Source organism: Ovis canadensis, chromosome 1, assembly GCF_042477335.2.
Source record: "Ovis canadensis isolate MfBH-ARS-UI-01 breed Bighorn chromosome 1, ARS-UI_OviCan_v2, whole genome shotgun sequence".
NCBI classification, from domain to species: Eukaryota; Metazoa; Chordata; class Mammalia; order Artiodactyla; family Bovidae; genus Ovis; species Ovis canadensis.
Window position 1 is genome coordinate 253,754,918 of NC_091245.1, and position 20,489 is coordinate 253,775,406.

The 20,489-nt window shown below is 51.5% G+C and overlaps 2 protein-coding genes across 23 annotated transcripts in view; one reads left to right on the forward strand and one right to left on the reverse strand.

Moving 5' to 3' along the window:
* The window catches only part of CEP70 (centrosomal protein 70), a 96,798-nt gene extending 95,282 nt beyond the window's left edge, over positions 1-1,516 (forward strand). For 12 of the 13 annotated variants that reach the window (XM_069564280.1, XM_069564327.1, XM_069564294.1 and 9 more), the window contains one exon: positions 1,203-1,516. In XM_069564280.1, the coding sequence (XP_069420381.1) occupies positions 1,203-1,309 (107 nt within the window). In that variant the 3' untranslated portion in view covers positions 1,310-1,516. The remainder of the gene's footprint in view (positions 1-1,202) is intronic. The other variant, XM_069564346.1, reaches the window with a different exon arrangement.
* Positions 1-20,489, reverse strand: part of ESYT3 (extended synaptotagmin 3) — a 70,220-nt gene that overhangs the window by 25,554 nt on the left and 24,177 nt on the right. For all 10 annotated transcript variants that reach the window (XR_011251438.1, XR_011251439.1, XM_069564260.1 and 7 more), the window contains exons 3-17: positions 20,309-20,443; positions 16,128-16,204; positions 14,564-14,630; positions 13,848-13,937; positions 13,315-13,370; positions 11,854-11,974; positions 6,577-6,747; positions 5,799-5,881; positions 4,128-4,176; positions 3,820-3,909; positions 3,377-3,439; positions 3,211-3,273; positions 2,611-2,679; positions 1,993-2,079; positions 1,268-1,417 (exon numbers count right to left, since the gene is read on the reverse strand). Coding sequence is in view for 8 of the 10 variants with exons in the window: in XM_069564260.1 (XP_069420361.1) it covers positions 1,268-1,417; positions 1,993-2,079; positions 2,611-2,679; positions 3,211-3,273; positions 3,377-3,439; positions 3,820-3,909; positions 4,128-4,176; positions 5,799-5,881; positions 6,577-6,747; positions 11,854-11,974; positions 13,315-13,370; positions 13,848-13,937; positions 14,564-14,630; positions 16,128-16,204; positions 20,309-20,443 (1,371 nt within the window). In the remaining 2 variants the exon portion in view is untranslated. The remainder of the gene's footprint in view (positions 1-1,267; positions 1,418-1,992; positions 2,080-2,610; positions 2,680-3,210; positions 3,274-3,376; positions 3,440-3,819; positions 3,910-4,127; positions 4,177-5,798; positions 5,882-6,576; positions 6,748-11,853; positions 11,975-13,314; positions 13,371-13,847; positions 13,938-14,563; positions 14,631-16,127; positions 16,205-20,308; positions 20,444-20,489) is intronic.

The following is a 20,489-nucleotide window of genomic DNA, read 5'->3' on the forward strand; positions in this document are numbered from 1 at the left end:
AACAAACATACTTCTAAATGCATAGCCAAATTCACAAGAAAGTAAGGGAAATCCCTAGGTTTAAAAAAAAGCAAAAAAAGGAAAGAAAACTGAAAAAAGGTTAACTTTCCCAGGGTTATTTATCAACCTTAGAATCCAAGGGGTTTGGAGATGAGGCCTTGGGTCAGTGGGCCAAGAAGGTGGGATATGTTTCACCCACCAGCAAAGACTGATGACAAGAAATATATCTCAGCCTGGACTATAGCTGGCGGGAAATAAAAGTATTTCCTGAGAATATGGCACTGTATAGGTTTGTCTCCTATGAATTTTGGATTCATATTTATACAACCTGTGGAGGCACGAAACCCAAAGTTTGAAAATTAATATAAAAATGGATTCAGGTTTATAATGTTCCTGAGGTGCCTGGTTGCAGCCAAAGTGGAACTTCCTTGGAAACAACCAACCTCACTTCAAGTCACAAAGGTAACACTGAACACATGTCTGCAACCCCAGTTACCAAATGTAGAAATGAATCACCATGAAAAAGCATCAACAGACAAAACAGACATCAAAATTTAACTCCCAAGATCTTCAGATAACAAGATTAGCAGACTTACATTTTAAGTATTTCCAAATGATTAAAGATGGACTAGAAACATGAAAAGAAAATACAACAAAGAAAAGATATTATAGATTTGGAAAACAAAGTGAAAAATGAAAAAATCGCCTTTGAAATAAAAACCGTGAACAGGTTTAATGGCAGACTGAAAGTGAAGTCACTCAGTTGTGTCCGACTCTTTGTGACCCCATGGACTGTAGCCTACCAGGCTCCTCTGCCCATGGGATTTTCCAGGCAATAGTCCTGGAGCGGATTGCCATTTCCTTCTCCAGGGGATCTTCCCAACCCAGGGATTGAACCTGGGTCTCTTGCATGGTAGACAGATGCTTTACCGTCTGAGCCACCATAGCCAAAGAAAGATTTAGTGGTATGGAAAACAGGTCTGAGCCGATTAGAAGGTAGCACCAAGAGATAAAGAGAGAGAATATGAAGGTCAGGTCATGTTAAGCCATGAAGATGATAACATCCAATGTAATTGAAGGAAATGTAGAAGGAGGGATTAAAAGATTGGGAGAGGCAATATTTGAAGAGAAAATGGCTGACAATATACTGAAATTAATATTAAAAAATAATGAATTCATCTCTGAACTTCTTTGCAACACAGGGCAGATACTTAGTACTGGGGTAGACCACCCCTTGCCCACCCTGAGGGAAAGGGGAGAGATTTACCCGAAGCACCAGCCTCATGGAGATGAGGCTGTCCAGGCCTGAGTGGTCCAGCTGGAAGCGCTGCTCCAGAGTAAGGTCTGCATGGGGGAGAATCTGGCACAGGGGGAACTCCAGCACTCCTAGAGCACACTCTTGGTCGTCATCAAGCACCTGGGCAATGGGCCAGTCACAAAACAAGATGATAACCAAGCCCCACCCTTGCCAGCACCACTCTCTTGGCTCCAATCAAGACTGAATTTACTTCGGTAAGCATGTTCTGTGCTTCTCTTGGCTTCTGGTTCTGTTCTGAAAACTGGAAATGAGACCTGACTTGGTCCCTGCCTTCAGTCAGGGCAAGAGAGTGACTCAGGGGAGAGGCAACCATGACCTGTATGAAGCAAGTTTGTCAATGCCTGGGGCCTTCAGGGCTTTAGGGACTGATGAACTGTGCTGCTCTATGATGGGACTAATGATGATGGGACATCATCATTAATTTCCTGAGTAGATTTCAACCCAGGCCATACTAGGTGCTATTAATATTTAAAAACTGGAGACTCTGGCAGGGAGTGCCATGGGACTTAAGTTTGTCCTTCCACACCCTCCTCCCCAATGACCTTGGGCACCTGCTCATGAGATGTGGGCCCTCAGTATCCTCTCCTGACTCCCTGGGGAACCTGCTCAAGCCCCCACCCCTCGCGGCTTAGACGCCTCTGAGCTCTGTTCCAAGAGCCCAACTTCATGCAAACCTTCAGATGCAGCTGTTCAGCAGCCACGTTGTGCACGAAGAAGGAGAACACCTGGCTCCACACAGGGTCCTTGCTGTGGGGACAGGTCTGCGGGCAGGAGAGAAAGGGAACGCTGAAGGGTTAGGTTGGACAGAGCAGGGCACCAGTGCCCTCTGCTCTCACTCTGTCCACCCAGGGATAGACCCACACACACTGCAGCTCGTAGGAGGCACCAGGGCTGGGCAGCCAGACTCGAAGGCAAGGAGAGTGTGCCAGGAACTCTCACGGGGGCTGCAATCCCAAAAGCACTAGAACTCACTTCCCCAGGGAGGTGGGGGTGGGAGGGCAAGGGGACTTCTGCTGTGGGGGTGATGGAAAGGCCGTAGGCTGAGAGCCATGCCTAAGGTTGAACCCTGACTCTGCTTTCTAGCTTTTAGAGTCACTGATCTCTGGTCCCCAGATTCTTGGACTATAGAACTCTTCTGTGAGGTTATTTTGAAGACACAGTGATATAAAGCACCTGTAATGTGCGCTGGCACCTACTTCAGTGTAAGCTAATTCCCTTCACTTTTGCTTCTCTCCCTGAAGTGTTGGGGCCCCCGTTTCCTTAGTCTTTGGCTGCACACCAAGCTGTCTTACCTTGCTCAGGTGTGTCTTCGTGCCTACAGAGAGCCTGACGTAGGAAGAAGGGTCTCTGCTGACTTTATTCTGTGAGGGGACAAATCCACGAAATAGAGATAGCACCCACAGTGCCAACTTGAGACCCCACCTCTCAACCCTCAGGAGCATCGATGGGACCTGAGGCCACCCACCAGGCTCCCTTTGAGAGAAGGCCTCCTTGGTGCTCCCAGGGGCCTGGGCTGCCATCACTGTGCCAGCACCTGGGCTAGGCTGACCCTGTGGGGAGCTTCCAAGTTAAAGACAGGAAGCATGGCTGGACACAGGTGCTTGTTCCCTAGAGCTGCAGAGACAGACAGGGTGGAGCTGAGCTCTGGCTTCCCCTGAGCTGTGTGACCCAGGCCCTTAGCTTCTGGGTCCTGTTTTTAAATGGCAATAAAAATGGACACACAGCCACTGTGGGACTCAGGCATAACGGATGTGGGAGGAGCCCAGTGCCCAGCTCTCTGCAGACTCAGTGATCCCCATTGAGTCATCATCCCCAGGCTGTGTACACAGCAGACTGGAAGCTGTGGTTACTCGGGGAAAGGAGCTGTCACTTCCTTTCACACACACACTTACCCTGGCCAATCTGGACAGCTTTTTGGCTTGATATTCACCATTTAGGTACTCAAAAGGGCTTCTCTGCAGCACGAGAAGAATAGGGTGAATGAGCAACACACGGACATTTGAGAGTGACGGGCACAAGGCAGGGTGTGTGTGACGCTCTGGCCAGGTCACCACTCACCGGCAGGTTGCAGGCGCTCTCCAAGAAGACCACGAGGATGGCAGTGGAAAAGCTCCCATGGTCCTACAAGCAGACACAGACCCTCACTACAAGCAGGAGACAGGCCAGTTTAGGAGAGCCCCCTTCATGGCTCCGGACTGGCCACACCTCCCTCACAACCTAGCTCTTTGTTGAAAATGCAACTGCAGCATGACAGACTCGGGTCAGAACTGGTGGGCTTCCCTATGAACTGGGCTGACAAGCACTAACAGAACTTTTAAGGGTCCCATCCACCCTGGGTGAAGATGAGGGCTGAGGGACACGCTCTCCAGAAGGTGGGGCTGGCCGGAGGACCCTGAGCAACATCTGTGGCTTCAGCTCCCTGTTCCACCCTCCTCCCCACACACCACTCACAAGTGCCCGCCTCCACCTTTCTGCCCAGAAACCTGACACCCTGCAGTCACCTCAGTCACAGCGTCTGGCTCTGTGATCAGTGAAAGCCATTCCAGCCGCAGGTGCAGCCGCCCGCTTGTTGTGTTGTTCAGCGCAAACCACTGCAGGGGGATGGGGAGGGGAACTTGGGGACAGGGCTAGTGAGACCCCATAGGGCCCTGATAGGGGCTTCAGAGAAGAGGTGAACCAGAGCAGACAGGGTGGGCTCTAGGCTAGGAGAGGTGGTTAGGGAAGGCCAGTACTACGGTTTGGGGCGGAAGCAATGCTGTCCACAAGCCGGGGGGCAGGGGGGGGGGGCGGTTACAGGTGCCAGCTCTACCTCATCCACCACTCTGTTGGTCATGACATCCCCGAGGCAGATCTGCAGGCTGGAATACACAGGGAGCGAAGGTCAGTTCAGCCCAGGGGCAGCAGCAGGCACGGAGGCCCACTCTGAAACGTTTCAAGTATCTGAGTGGGACCCTCAAGACAGGACCTTATCCCAAGAATGAATGGAAGACCACTTTGAGCTCAAGCTAAGGAAGAATTGTCTAGCCATTGGGGCTGCTCCCATTGGGCATGCTGCCCAAGCAGGCAAGCAGCTCTGATCCCCAGAGGGGAATAAACAAACGCTGCTGGACACACTGGCTCTGGATGCTCAGTGAGGGTGCTACTGGTATTTTGGCTGGGATGAATCTTCATTGTGCAAAACTGCCCATGCATTGCAGGAATTTAGCTTCTCTGTCCTGTGTCCTCTAAATGCCAGCAGCACCACCTCCCACAGTCACTGTAATAACCCAGCAGGCCCTTCCATTTCCAAAACTGCCTCAGATGCCCTCCAGGGGCTAAGTATAGTTGGCATGAGTGTGAAAGAAGGTAATACATTCACCATGTGCCTCCCACCTACCCTGACAAAGCCCAGCTGGGAGGTTCTGATAGCCAGCGGCGGGGAGTTAATTCCATGTTAACTGTTAGAAATGTGCTGGACCTCAAAACACACTTGAAAGCAGTTAAAACATGAACCACACACACACTTCTAATCTGTAACATTACAAAAGTCACAACTCCTTTAAGGTGAAAATTTTTAAATGGTAAGTCACATCTGGTGGTAAGCTATTTCTTAGCCTGTTAGATTGTGCCTGTCCTATTTTGTCTCTACATTTTAAAATCACATATACATGGAAACAAGCTAAACAACTTAGAAGTATGAAGATCTGGGTAAAACTGTTCTGCTCCCTCCTAATCCCAGCCTCTGAGATGAGCAGTGTTGTTGCTGCCACGCCAGTACATGTGAACACACATATATCTTCCTGGAAAAATGTGTCAACTGCTTCCCCCACTTACTTAGCTATGATGAATATCCTCATGGTCAACATACATAGATCCTACTCATCACTTTTTAAAGCTGTAGGGTATTCTGTAGTTTAGCAATGATAAATTTATTCAAATATTCAACCAATGTCCTCTGAGTCTGGTCATGCTTCCAGTTTTTTGTTTTGCCGTCATAGATAGGTCTGCAATAAATGATTGAGGTCTAATGCTTTTTATAGGAGATTCCTGAAATTGGGATGGCTGGACCAGTGTAATTTTGGGGTTTTGATAGCCCCACCCTAGTCCTTTCAATCCTCAGAGCACAGAGGCTCTGTTCCACCACAGAGTGAGCACATGTTTCTTGGATGCTGGGGCCAGGCTATGCATGCCTTGGCCCTGCCCACTGCTCCAGATGGGACTCTGGGTACATTATGAAGAGCATAGAAAGAAGAGCCTGTGGTGCAGAAACCTCAGGACCCCTTCCATGCCTCCAGAGGGCTAGGACTCAGGGCTGGACACCAGGGGGACATCTGGGGAGGAGGTCCATGGCAGCGGTATGAAATGGCAGTACTGGCTGCCTGGCACAGTAACCATGTCAGAGTGTGGTGGGAGTTGCAAGTCCTGAGTGGTGGAAGTGGGAGTACCTATGAGCCCAAGGGCTAGAGCCCTGCACCCCCAGGCCCAGCTTGGCCCTCCTCACCTGCCCAAGAAGTCGTCCTTGTCAGGATCCTCATCGTACAGGTCCACTTCCAGGTCCTGCCCAGGGACTTCATACACTATGAACTGGGAGGAAAGAGAGGTGACTTGACCTGCAGGCCCCAATAGCTGATGAAACAGAGATCAAGCATGACCCCAGGGGAGCCAAGTTCCAGCCCTGCCTCCTGGCAGCTCCGAGCCCTGGGCAGCTCCCTGCCTTTCTCGGTTCCTGGGAGAACCTTACTGGAAGGAGGGAGTGATGCCCTCTCCTGTGGGATGCAGAGACTCAGAGGCAGCTTGTGTAAGACCGTGGCAGGGTAGGGGCTCGGATGGTGGCTGCTCTGTTTTCTGCTGGGGGCTTGCAGCTTCCAAACTGTGACCCTCAACCTGGCTGTGGGCCTGCCCTACCCACAATAGGGACTGTGGTTGAATTTAAGGGAGAACTTCAGGCTACTGGCATCTGGTTCTGGGGCAGGGGAGGCTGAGAGGGGACAGGACTGCCCCTGAGGTTCTGTGAATTGGAAACTTTCAATGAAGCTGCCTCTGGTCAGGAAAAGGAGGAGGAATCAGTCAATAAACTAGTCCTCCACTGGGAGCGGCCGCCTCCAGAAGCCTAGTGGGCCTGGGAAGTAGGTCTGCCTGTCCCCAGTGCCTTGCCTCTGGCACAGTGCTGCCCCATGGGTATGTGAAGACCATGAAGGCAGAACCCCATCTTGTTTGGGCCAGCACTGCCCAGAGTGGAGCTCTGGAGAGCAGCTGGGAGCCACTAAGGAGCCCCTCACCTCAAACACCTCATTCCAGGTGGGGCACAGGTTCTTATAGATGGTCCTGCTCCGGAAGTGCTGCAGGCCGATGCTCACCTTGGCGTAGGGGTCTGACTTGCCTCGGATTCCCAGGAAGCTGTCCTTCTGGGCCAGCTTTTCAGCCTCCAGCAAGTGGACTCTGATCACTCCCTGCAAAATGCCCCAGTCTGATGCTCACAGCTGTTTTGAGGAACCTCAAAGTCCGCAACTTCAGAGCCAAACCCATCAGCTATCACCTCAGCCCAATCTCACCCTCTCCACATCTGGAGACAAGCCACAGGGCCACGGAGCAAGTGCGGGCAGGACCCAGGGCTCAGTCCACTGCATCAAGATGCCCGCACACATTCCCGCCCTCCTGACCTCCCTGCCTCCAGCCTGCCGCATGAATGGCCTGTTCAACTGCAGCCATTTCCTCCCCCTGTGCCAACTGCCATGCTGCCTGAGCTGGTTTCCTCCCGTGTTCCATCCCAGTCTCTAACCCACATGCAGACTGAGATCCAGTGTCATTTCTTCCCAATACCCAGATATACATGCCCCTGTGGGCACTGCATGATGCTCACAGTAGGTCCCTGGGCTCCTCAAGGCCCCAGCACTGAGCCACCTCACTCCCAACACTCTGGGCTACATCTTAAGCCAGAACAGAGCACAAGAATTAGGAGAAACACTTAAGGGGACCAGGAGGCCTCCTGCCTAGCACGATTTTTTTTTTTTAATATCACTAAATACATAAGACGGTAGGTGCTGAGAGAGGGCATCAGAGGGCAGACAGATTGAAACCACAATCACAGACAACTAGCCAGTCTGATCACACAGACCATAAACTAAGCCATGCCCTGTGGGGCCACCCAAGACAGACGGGTCATGATGGAGAGGTCTGACAGAATGTGGTCCACTATTGAAGGGAATGGCAAACCACTTCAGTATTCTTGCCTCAAGAACCCCATGAACAGTATGAAAAGGCAAAAAGATTGGACACTGAAAGATGAACTCCTCAGGTGCCCAATATGCTACTGGAGATCAGTGGAGAAATAACTCCAGAAAGAATGAAGGGATGGAGCCAAAGCGAAAACACCACCCAGTTGTGGGTGGGACTGGTGATAGAAGCAAGGTCTGATGCTGTAAAGAGCAATATTGCATAGGAACCTGGAATGTTAGGTCCATGAATCAAGGCAAATATGAAGTGGTCAAACAGGAGATGGCAAGAGTGAACACTGACATTCTAGGAATCAGCGAACTAAGATGTACTAGAATAGGTGAATTTAGCTCAGGTGACCATTATATCTACTACTGTGGGCAGGAATCCCTTAGAAGAAATGAAGTAGCCATCATAGTCAACAAGAGAGTCTGAAATGCAGTACTTGGATGCAATCTCAAAAACAGAATGATCTCTGTTCGTTTCCAAGGCAAACCATTCAATATCATGGTCTATGCCCCAACCAGTAATGCTGAAGAAGCTGAAGTTGAACAGTTCTATGAAGACCTACAAGACCTTTTAGAACTAACACCCAAAAAAGATGTCCTTTTCATTATAGCGGACTGGAATGCAAAAGTAGGAAGTCAAGAAACACCTGGGGTAACAGGCAAATTTGGCCTTGGAGTACAGAATGAAGCAGGGCAAAGGCTAACAGAGTTTTGCCAAGAGAATGTACTGGTCATAGCAAACACCCTCTTCCAACAACACAAGAGAAGACTCTACACATGGACATCACCAGATGGTCAACACCAAAATCAGATTGATTATATCCTTTGCAGCCAAAAATGGAGAAGCTCTATACAGTCAACAAAAACAAGACCAGGAGCTGACTGTGGCTCAGATCATGAACTCCTTATTGCCAAACTCAGACTGAAATTGAAGAAAGGGGGGAAAACCACTAGACCATTCAGGTATGACCTAAATCAAATCCCTTATGACTATACAATGGAAGTAAGAAATAGATTTAAGGGACAAGATCTGACAGATAGAGTGCCTGATGAACTATGGATGGAGGTTCGTGACATTGTACAAGAGACATGAAGTAAGACCATCCACAAGAAAAAGAAATGCAAAAAGGCAAAATGGCTGTCTGAGGAGGCCTTACAAATAGCTGTGAAAAGAAGAGAGGCGAAAGGCAAAGGAGAAAAGGAAAGATAAAAGAATCTGAATGCAGAGTTCCAAAGAATAGCAAGGAGAGATAAGAAAGCCTTCCTCAGCAATCAGTGCAAAGAAATAGAGGAAAACAACAGAATGGGAAAGACTAGAGATCTCTTCAAGAAAATTAGAGATACCAAGGGAACATGTCATGCAAAGATGGGCTCAATAAAGGACAGAAATGGTATGGACCTAACAGAAGCAGAAGATATTAAGAAGAGGTGGCAAGAATACACAGAAGAACTGTACAAAAGAGATCTTCACTACAAAGATAACAATGGTGTGGCTCTCACTCACCTAGAGCCAGACATCCTGGAATGTGAAGTCAAGTGGGCCTTAGGAAGGATCACTACGAACAAAGATAGTGGAGGTGATGGAATTCCAGTTGAGCTATTTCAAATCCTAAAAGATGATTCTGTGAAAGTGCTGCACTCAGTATGTCAGCAACTTTGGAAAACTCAGCAGTGGCCACAGGACTGGAAAAGGTCAGTTTTCATTCCAATCCCAAAGAAAGGCAATGCCAAAGAATGCTCAAACTACCGCACAATTGTACTCATCTCACACACTAGTAAAGTAATGCTCAAAATTCTCCAAGCCAGGCTTCAACAATGTTCCAGATGTTCAAGCTGGTTTTAGAAAAGGCATAGGAACCAGAGATCAAATTGCCAACATCTGCTGGATCATGGAAAAAGCAGGAGAGTTTAAAAAAAAAATCTATTTCTGCTTTATTGACTATGCCAAAGCCTTTGACTATGTGGATCACAATAAACTGTGGAAAATTCTGAAAGAGATAGGAATACCACACCACCTGACCTGCCTCTTAAGAAACCTGTATGCCAGTCAGGAAGCAACAGTTAGAACTGGACCTGGAACAACAGACTGGTTCCAAATAGGAAAAGGAGTACATCAAGGATGTATATTGTCACCCTGCTTATTTAACTTATATGCAGAGTACATCATGAGAAATGCTGGGCTGGAAGAAGCACAAGCTGGAATCAAGATTGCCAGGAGAAATATTAATAACCTCCGATAGGCAGATGACACCACCCTTATGGCAGAAAGTGAAGAAGAACTAAAGAGCCTCTTGATGAAAGAGGAGAGTGAAAAAGTTGGCTTAAGGCTCAATATTCAGAAAACTAAGATCATGGCATCTGGTCCCATCACTTCATGGCAAATAGATGGGGAAACAGTGGAAACAGTGTCAGACTTTATTTTTCTGGGCTCCAAAATCACTGCAGATGATGACTGCACCCATGAAATTAAAAGACACTTGCTCCTTGGAAGGAAAGTTATGACCAACCTAGACAGCATATTAAAGAGCAGAGACATTACTTTGCCAACAAAGGTCCATCTAGTCAAGGCTATGGTTTTTCCAGTGGTCATGTATGGGTGTGAGAGTTGGACTGTGAAGAAAGCTGAGCGCCGAAGAATTGATGCTTTTGAACTGTGGTGTTGGAGAAGACTCCTGAGAGTCCCTTGGACTGCAAGGAGATCTAAGCAGTCCATCCTAAAGGAGATCAGTCCTGGGTGTTCATTGGGACTACTGTTAAAGCTAAAACTCCAATACTTTGGTCACCTGATGTGGAGAGCTGACTCATGGAAAGACCCTGATGTTGGAAAAGATTGAGAGCAGGAGGAGAAGGGGACAACAGAGGATGAGATGGTTGGATGGCATCACCAACACAATGGACATGGGTTTGGGTGGACTCCGGGAGTTGGTGATGGACAGGGAGGCCTGGCATGCTGCAGTTCATGGGGTTGCAAAGAGTCGGACACAACTGAGCGACTGAACTGAACCTATATATTTGCCCTTTAACTCAGCAATCCCATTTCCAGAAATCTATCCTAAGGACCTACTGGCAAAAATATAAAAAGACATGTACAAGGCTCCTCATGACAGCACTGTTTGAGATCACAGGCCAGACACAATTCAGCCATCCGTCGGTAGAGACTGGTTGAATAGATACAGTACATTCACATGGTGGAGTACGGTGTACCACAATGTCACGGAGTGACCCTCAGGACAGGTGTGTGATAACAGCAAGGTGAAGAGAGCTGTAGCCTGCTGCCACCCATCCTAAAGAGACTATGCCTGCAGTCAGATACACACACACAACCATACACATATATATGCTCATATTTGAAAACAAATAATGGAAAGTAATAGAAGGATAAACCTTTACTTACAGGGGAGGCAAGAACTAGGTGGTAGAAGCCAAGCTCCTTAAAGTAGTTTTTCATACTGGACTTTAGAAGAGTGCAGATATTTCACATGATTGTAAAAGGGCATTAAGATTAAAAACAAACAAACACCTCTAGAAATAGGGAATGGAAGGAAACAAATCAATGGAAATATTCATAGCCAGTTGTCACCAACACAGGGAGGAACCAAGTGAGTTTAGATTGTAGCAACTTGATGTACCTGTCCAGTGGGACGTGCCCTAAGGACAGGATGTTTACAGTAGTTTTGATGTAGGCGACGGTGCTGTGTTGTTACGCTGAGGCTGCTAAACCTGCAGGGTGGAGTAAGGACCACACGTCCCCCTGCATGACCTGAGTGGGCTGATGCCTCCCACCTGGCAGTGATGGTAGAAACAGGCACCTCCCCTCTCCTGAGGCCCTGACTCCCTGCCTCACAGCCAGGGAACCTTCTGCAGGGAGGCCACGTGGCTGTCCCCAGGGGCCTCCTGAGCTGGGCCCAGGATGGGCAGGAGCAAGGGAGGTGGGCACCCAAGGAAGCCCCATGTCCTGGCTCCTTCCAGCAGACGCAAGAGTCCTTCACATCACCAAAGGATGGAGTAGGAGCCTCCTGTCCCTGAAGGGAAGGTGGCAGGCTCTGGAGTTTTCTGGGGGTGAATGAGGCGGCCTGCAGACCCCAGCACAAGCCCTGCGGGGGACCAAGGTCCAGGAAGAAATGCTCCCTGGGCTTTTCTCTTCCAACACAGGTAGCTTTGGGTAAGTCATTCGACCTTCCTGAGACTCAGTCTTGGCCCCATAAAATGGGATGCCAGGCCCTCACAGGGCAGAAATAAGCATTACCATCTGAGGATATACCCCTCTGCCTGGCCCGTCCGTCCTTCAGCTCTGGGCCCGGGGCCCGGTGCGCCGCAACCAGTGTGAATACTCACACAGGGCAGAGGGAAGCGCAGCTTGCTTATGTCCAGCCCCTTCTTCACGGGCACAGTCACACGGTTGGGCAGCACCAGGTGGGCGGCGATGAGGTCCTCCAGCAGGCTGTCTGTCATCTCACTGGGGAGAGTGGGCACGACCAGCTATGGAGGGTGGCAGCACCTCCCCCAGGCCGCCTGTCCCTCCGCCCTTCCCTGGACCTGGAGTGAGGAGCAGAGCTTGGGGACAGGTGGGTCCCTCCCAGCAGAGAGCAGCCCTGACCCCAGCCTGTCTGGATGGGGGATCAGGGGAGGATGTAGGGTGTACATTTTGACAGCCCCCAACCCCGATCATGCTCTATTCTTCTCTGAAGCATCACATCATGGTAACCAAAAGCAAGGACCTGGATCCTGAGTTAGAATCTCGGCTGCACCAACCACAAGCTGTGTGACCTTGGAAAGTCACTGATCTCAACCTCAGTTTCCTCATCTCTAAAATGGGGATCTCAGTTTCCTCATCTCTACCTGCTGTTATAAGGATGAGTAAATACATGTGAAGTGCTGAGAACAGTACCCTATGTCCAGGAAATGCCAGGTACATGTTCACAACTAGCTCTTCTATTCCCTGACATCACCTTGAAATTCTCTTTATTGCCTGATTCCATCTCGCCAGTACAAGGAGACAGGGAAGTGCCTACAACAGGGCTGGCACACAGTAGGTGCTCAAGAAACATCTGGACAAAAGAATGCATGACTGGATTCTCTGCCTAGGGGCCAGAAATCAGTGGGAATGGCCCCAGTGAGTGAGCAAGTAGTCTTAGCAGCAGGCGAGCCAGCTAGGGGGCACCACAGCTAGTCCACTGTCCCTCCCTCATGGAGGCATGTCCACCCCAGGGCTGGAGCCCTTCTCTGCTCCTCCTGGGCGCCAAGAAGGCAGGCTGCTCAGACCAGCTCCTCCCTGCTGGCTTTTGCTATGACAGCTGCCCGCCCCCTCCCACACTGGTGTCTGTGACGCGGTCACCATGGGCAGGAGCCACGTGGACTTCTCATACACACATGTGGGTCAGGGAAGAGTTAATATAATGAGGGTGACACTCGTGTGTGTCCACACCCACTCTGTCAGTACCACACACACCTGAGTGTTCTCCCAGGGAACTCAAGACAGAGGAACTAGGCTCCCATTTACTGAGAAAGAGCCCAGAGAGGTGAAGGAACTTGTCCAAAGGTGCACAGTGACTAATGGGGGGCCAGGAGTCTGGCCTGCTTCCAGAGCTTGCGCTCGCCTCTCATCACCCCACGCAGCCTCCTCTGGGACATCTCATCTAACACACCAACCCTGACCCTCTGGAGGGGCAGGTCCCACGCCTCTCCTGTTGTAGAGAGCAGGGAGGGCTCAGCCGTAGGGCAGCTCCTGTCACTGACCGTACAGCCTGGGGGTGGGGGCCACCTCGGCTCTGCCTAGCGGTCCACATAGGCCCTTACTTGATTCCTGGTGCATCCAGCAGGTTGGTCAGGCCTGTCCAGTTGATCTGCAGGTGCTGCAGGGGCAGAAGGGGGCAGTTAGGCTGGAAGGAGCCAGGAGCCCAGGCTGAGCATCCTCACGCCCACCCCCATGGGGAATTCAGCCTGTGGGGGTGGGGGTGCCCTCTGCAGGGTGCTGGGTGGGCGAGGCATGTCCCATCCTGCTCAGGACCAGGGCTGTCAGGTGGGCTGCTTCCTGCCAGGACCACAGGAGCAGCCCAAGCGCACGGCCAGGCCAGCCTGGCATCAGAGAGCCTCCGCCCCACCCTAGGCAGCTGTGTGACCTCGGCTGGCCACGTCTCATCTAGATGGCCTTCTTCCTGGTCTTGGGGACAGCAGGGTGGAGCTCCTCAGGCCTCCCAGGGAGCATATGAGATGATGGGTCTAGGTGGGCTTCGGCACATCTGTTCTCAGGCTCAAACCCAGTGCCTGGGCAGCAGGGGTGAGTGCCGGTTCACAGGGAGCTGCAGGCCTGCCTCGTTCTGGGGACTCACCGGCTTTTGAAGGAAGAACATAGTCACGGCTCCCACAAAGGGCTTGTCCACTAGTAGGGGCTCCAGGATGATCCGCAGTGTGCCCTGCAGCTGGATGGCAAGGAGGGACCTCAGCCGCCCTTCTCACACCTGTTGCACTGAGTGAGGCCGCTGCTGGCTCATTCATGCCCAGGCCACCCCCAAATGTCAGGGCCACCTGCCACCACTGCAGGGGCCACGCTCAGGGAAGAGAAGCCTGCATGCAGCGGCCACCCCTTTGCTGGCCACCAAGGGTCCCAGCTGCCTTCCACTGCTGTGCTGTCTGTGGGGCTTCAGCCTCGCCCACAGCCGGGGCCCAGGCATGCTCTCCAGCTCAGCTCCACTCCTGCCATAAGCTCTGCCTCCTCCATCTACCTGGGTTTCTTAGCACCGGCTCAGCATCCGTAAAGAGCCTCTCACTTCCTGGGGCCATCAAAGCCTCTCTGGCAGGGGGATTCCACCAACAGCGGCAGGATGGGGCAGTCCTGAGCAGAGGCTCAATGAAGCCCAGCCACCAATTTCCAGTTTGTGATCTCGGGCCTGGAGTCCCTTGATTGGAGTCCCTTGACTGGAGTCCCTTGATTGGTACCAGCCTCTGTGCCTGGTGTCATTGCCCCCTCTGCAGCCTCCTCCAGTGTCACCCCACTCCCCGGGCCCTAACCCCAACCCTGGAGGTAGTCACACCAGCCTCCACCCACCTGGATCCCGTTCACACCAGCCTGTATCTTCTGCAGCTCCACGCTGATCTCACAGTCCCCAATGTAGCTGGAAGTGGGGAGGGAAGAGGAAAGTGGAGGGGGAGGGTAGGTCAAGAAACCTGCCCAGAGCAGCCCAGCACAAGCCTGAGGCCTGCATCACCTGGGTGTGGACTCCCTACCGGCCTCGGCCTTCCTCAGCTCTGTGCAAACATTGCCCAGACTCCTAGAGACAGTGCCCAGGGATGACACACCCAGGGTCTCATGCGCATCCTCGCCTCTGCCTTCAAGGGCAGCAATTCTGTGTACCACCTCATCCCATGACACCCCATGGATGCCAGAGAGGTCTGGGGTGCACACCCTACTATGCTTCCACCCCGTCTCTGCCCAGGTCTCTGCCTGAAGACCTCAGAGTAGCCCTGTTGCCTCCCTCCAGCCACTCATGCGGGTTGTTGCTGGGGGTAACGAGGTGGGTGAGTAGTAAGATCTCAGAAGACTGAGTCCAGCTGGCCCTCCTGCCAAGCAGTGGTCACAGGGAGCCCAGAATGGGTGAAGGTAGTCAAGGACTGAAGGAGAAGCGGAGGAGAGGGCAGCCATCCAGTATCTGTAGGGTGCAGGCTGAGGAGCCAGACATCACAGAAATGCTGTGTCCCCTGGAAGAGTGGGGTGAGCCCAGGGCTCCCAGGGGCTCCCTGAGCTGACTGGAGACCTGGGTGCGCAGGCTAGATGACTGACCAGTGCCCCAACTATTCACACAAGCGTCCTGTGGCAGTCTTGGGGCCACAAGGGCCCAACTGCCAATAGTATCTTAACACACTTGAGACCAGCCCACACGTGGGGATGGATATTCCCAGAGTTGCTTCCTGTCTTCCCAGTGTGTTCTCAGCACCTGTCTCTGGGCTAAGGACAGGATATATGTGGCACTGGAAAGGAACGGGCAACATTGTGGAACCTCGGGAGTTGATCCTTGGTCCTTTAAGCACAGTTCAAATCCCACCACCTCCAGGAAGACTTCCTGGGTTGAACCTCCATTCTCTCTGATTCAAGCCTATTATCAGCTTCATTCAAAATAAATGTCCTTGCCTGATCCACTAAACAAGTCACTCACATGTCTTTGCATCCTTTAGTTTTTCTGAGGTGCCACAGTGCCCAGCTCTCCCGTTGGCCTCTCACAGTCTGTGCTCCGAGCTCCCTGGGCCATACCACAAGTCCCCACATTTTCCTGTCACATTTGCTCTCTCTTCCTACATCCTCTGTGAGACAGCTGATCTGACCCTCCAGGTGACCGGGCTCTGGCCTCCAAGAAAGCTCTGCTGCCTGGGCCTTGGAACCCAAAGCATGCCTGGTGCCTGGTCTGTGGGAGGAGCCAGGCCTAGTGGCTCCCCTGGGACCATCCTCCCCATCCCAGTAAGGATCCCATGCTCCAACCCAGCTAGAAGAAGGGGCCTATGTGCCATGAGAGGCTTTCAAACATGAGTGTTTATCTGCGACTCCATCTTCAACCTGGCTATTCCCACAGTGCTCCCCCATCCCCTACACCAGGCCCCCCTGGGGCACAAGGGCTCACCAGATCTGCAAGTCCAGGACCACCTGTCTGCGGTTGCGCTGGTCTGTGTGTGTCTTGATGCCGTTGACCCTGGGGCACTGGAAGAGATGCCGGGGTCGGGGGGTGGTGGTGGCGGCAGGGAGTGACCTGGTCAGCAAGGGTCTTTGGGGTAGGGAGGCAGCAAGGGGTTGCCAGCCCTGTCCATGGGTTTCAACCACAACAACCCACGTGACCACTACACTCCAGGAGTGAGCACAAACAGAAACCCGCCCTGTAGACCCTGCCTGCCTGCGGCATCCTAATACCTCCCTCTCCAAGCAAGCAGAATTTCCATAATGGAGAAACAGTTCAATCAACCTCAGTATTATCTTTCTACTCTCTCCATGCAAAATGATACTTACAGACACGGTGTCACATGAAAAGGAGACATCAAAGAATACAGAGCCAACAGTGCAGGAAGAAAGTATTATAGGGATATAAGGAGCAGTTCATTAAAATTATTATGTACGTTTTCTCAAAGAGTTTGTGGTAAGTGTGATATGTCAGTTTTTTTAAAAAGTATAACTTGTTATAATTTATTTTCTTATACATTCTCATATTTAACATTTATTTTAGTCTTGGTTTTACATTTTAAGTTTAACATTCCTTTTCTTTAAGAGGGCCCCCCAGATTGTAGACGCTTCAGGTGGCACAGCACTTGGCTAGATGTTAAAGACCCAGAAAAGCCAGCAGAAGCCTGGCGGGGAGGAAGGGCCTGTCACTGACTTGCCCCAGCCTGGAGTCTGCTCCCGGGCTGGGGGCGGGCCTGCAGGCCCCTGTGAGAGCCCAGCCAGCCCCAAGAGCCCCATCTGTGGAGACTGCCGCTGGAGCAGGCCGCCCAGTTGAAGGCTCCACCACAGAAAGGAGGGGTGGCCACTGCTTATAATCTGCTCTGTGTCAGGCAGGCAGTCCCAGCCCAGGGCTCATGGTGAGGCGTGGGGTGGCAGGCTGGTCAGGTGCCCCGTGTGGAACACTACTCACTTGGCCACGCACAGTGGCCCTGATGCCAGGCCTGTTAATCACGCTTCACAACCACCCTCAGAAATGGGTCCTTTCCTCTTACAGATGAGGAAACTGGAACTCAGAGAGGTTAACGCACTGGCCCAAGGTCATAACAGCAGTGAGCAGGGTTGGACATGGACACAGGAATCCAAGGAAGCAGGAAACACTCTTGGGTATGAAGGGAGTAGGTGGACCGGGTGCACTGGGCCTGGCTAAGCAGGAAGGTCGCAGGCAGAGTCCTCCGTGATGCCCCCCAGTGGACAGGTGGGGAGGGGAGAGGGATGGGAGAGTTAGGAGGGGTGGGAGGAGCCAGGACACAAAAGACTTTGAATGCCAGGACCAGGCATTTCCCCTGCAGGGCGGGGGCATCTGGTCAGTCTGCAGGACCCCCGCCAGGTGCTCATGAGAGGGTGAAAATCACTCTTCAGGACCAGCCACTCCTAGTGAGGTAGGAGGCAGAGGGGCCCCAGGGCAGGACAGCTGGTGTTCATCAAGAGGAGTAAAACTGAAGCTGTTTCCCCTAGACACTCCAAGGACAGCTGGTGGCAAGAGACGACTCTGAAGATAAGATGACTGCTCCTGAGGTCAAGGAAAACTTCTCTGTCTGTCTGTACATGTTCAGGAAGGCTCCTTGGGGCTCAAAAAGGGAGGGGAGCCACCTTTGTGTCTCCACCTAATGTGTGGACACGCACCCAGGGCCTCTGGAGCAGCATCCATTCTTAGCAAAACGCTGTGCATGCACATTTGGGAGGGTTCTAGAACAGCTCAGATGTGGGGAAAGAAACCAGATAATTGGCCAAAGGTAAACAAAGACCTGAAGGACTGCCCTATATAATGATTTAACCACCTCTTTCCTGCGCTCCTCCTCATTACGGGCGACGCCTACACCCTTTCTCTCTGAGTGTGTATTTCTGCGTTGTTTCTGTCTTAAACTATTTCTGTGTGCTTTCACAGGTTATGATAATAAGCTCTGTGTCTCTGATAATAAACTTTGTATCTGTTTTTAAAGTTTTTGCCTCCTTGAAACACTTTTGCTTTCAATAGGGGTAAACAGCCAGGGAGCAATATCAGAAATTTCAGCAACCTCAGATATGCAGATGATACCACTCTAATAGAAGAAAGTGAAGAGGAACTAAAGAGCCTCTTGATGAGAGTGAAAGAGGAGAGTGAAAAAGCTGGTTTAAAACTCAAGATTCAAAAGTGAAGATCATGGTATCCGGTCCCATCACTTCATGGCAAATGGAAGGGGGAAAAGTAGAAATAGTGACAGATTTTATTTTCTTGGGCTCCAAAATCACTGCAGTGACTGCAGCCACAAAATTAAAAGCTGCTTGCTCCTTGGAGGAAAAACTATGACAAACCTAGACAGCGTATTAAAAAGCAGAGACATTACTTTGCCAACAAAGGTCCGTCTACTCAAAGCTATGGTTTTTTCAGTAGTCATGTATGGATGTGAGAGTTGGACCATAAAGAAAGTTGAGTGCTGAAGAAATGATGCCCTCAAATTGTGGTGCTGGAGAAGACTCTTGAGAGTCCCCTTGGACTGCAAGGAGATCAAGCCAGTCAATTCTAAAGGAAATCAGTCCTGAATATTCATTGGAAGGACTGATTCTGAAGCTGAAACTCCAATACTTTGGCCACCTGATGTGAAGAGCCGACTCACTGGAAAAGACTCTGATGCTGGGAAAGATTGAAGGCAAAAGGAGAAGGGCATGGCAGTAGAGGATGAGATGGTTACATAGCATCACTGACTCAATGGACATGAGTTTGAGCAAACTCCAAGAGATACTGAAGGACAGGGAAGCCTGGTATACTGCAGTCCATGAGGTCACAAAGAGTCAGCCACATCTTGGCGACTGAACAACAACAAGCCTCTATCCCCTGATGGTTTGGCTTTCATCCAGGCTACCCAGGTTCAATTCCTGGGCAGGGAAATATCTCACTTCAGGACTGCTCACTGCTACCTCGCTGAGATCACTAGGCCTGCTTCTGCTGCCAGCAAGGGACTGCTTTCCAGCAGCACATGGTCCCACAGGCATCACTGCCCGATGGGCAGCCTGGCCAGGCAGGCTCTGCTGTAAACACAGCAATCTGTGGGCTTCTTAACTCTTCACCTGCTGTGTACCCCTCTGGGAAGTCCTCCCTGACTTGCAGAGCCCCCATGCTGCTCCACTCCTGAATCCACGCGTTCCTCCATTGTCATGTATACACTGCCAGGTCAGCAGCTATCATCCACCAGCTTATACTTCGGCCTCCACAGAAGGACAGAGTCCTTCCCGAAGGCAGAGGCACAGCCACAGCATCTCTGACTACAGAGCACATGGCTGGGCTCAGGAAGTCGTACCTGAGGGAAGCAGGGAATAACCAACAGATGCTGAGACAAGCCAGTCCAGGCGGAGCCTGAATCAGAACCCCCAGGCTCGGGCCAGCCTGACCTGCCCCCACTCGGGCGGCTAGCTGAGCACACACCGAGGGGCTGGAAGACACTCTCCGCAGGCCAGCCTGCCTTCTGACCTCTGCTTATTCTGGGGCAGACCAGAGGCCAGCACCTCTGGTTGACAGGGTGATGGACTTCACGGTAGCTCTGCCTGAGGTACGCGTTTCTGATGATCGAAATAAGACATTAGAGAGGAGCTATAGGGCAGGAAGAGTGAGGCAGGAGGATGGACCAGGAAATGTAGCCTAGAGTCGGGACAGGATGTTAGGTGTGTTCAATACACACACTTTTATCCTGGGTCACTGAGTGCTGTCACGGAACCAGCATGGATCTGTAACACAGATTGCCAGTATCAATCAGTTAGTAGAGACTTAGTCACTGCTGTGAAGCACTGACCTCCCACTCCATGAAGGTGAGTTCTCCCCAGCTGATGCTGAGGTTAGCAAGCATGACTGGAAGATTTTTGTGCGGGTTGGTTTCCACCACATGGCCTGTTTTCAAAACTGTGCTTTAGAAGAATGGAATTTCCTCCCACTTCTCCTGTCTCTGAGCCAGGCTTCCCTAGAACCCCCAGAGACAGTGGGGCGGGGACCAGGGGCTGAGGAGTTTATCCTCAGGCCGAGAGACTGGGAAGTGCAGGTGGGGGCTGGGTACCCTGTGAGTCAGGCGTGACCCCCCCTGGGGGCGGGGGAGAGCCTGCTGCCCCTCCCGAGACAGCACCAACCTTCTGTCCAAAGTAGAGCTTGGTGAAGGCGAAGGTCCTCAGGTGCACGCTCTTCTCCCGGATCTTGGGCTCCAGTTTCTCCCGGAACTTGTTTTCCATGATCATGCTGAGGTAGGGCCAGATCTGGGAGATAATCTGCGAGGACAGGAAGATGCCCCACGGGCCCAGGTCTGTGCTCCCA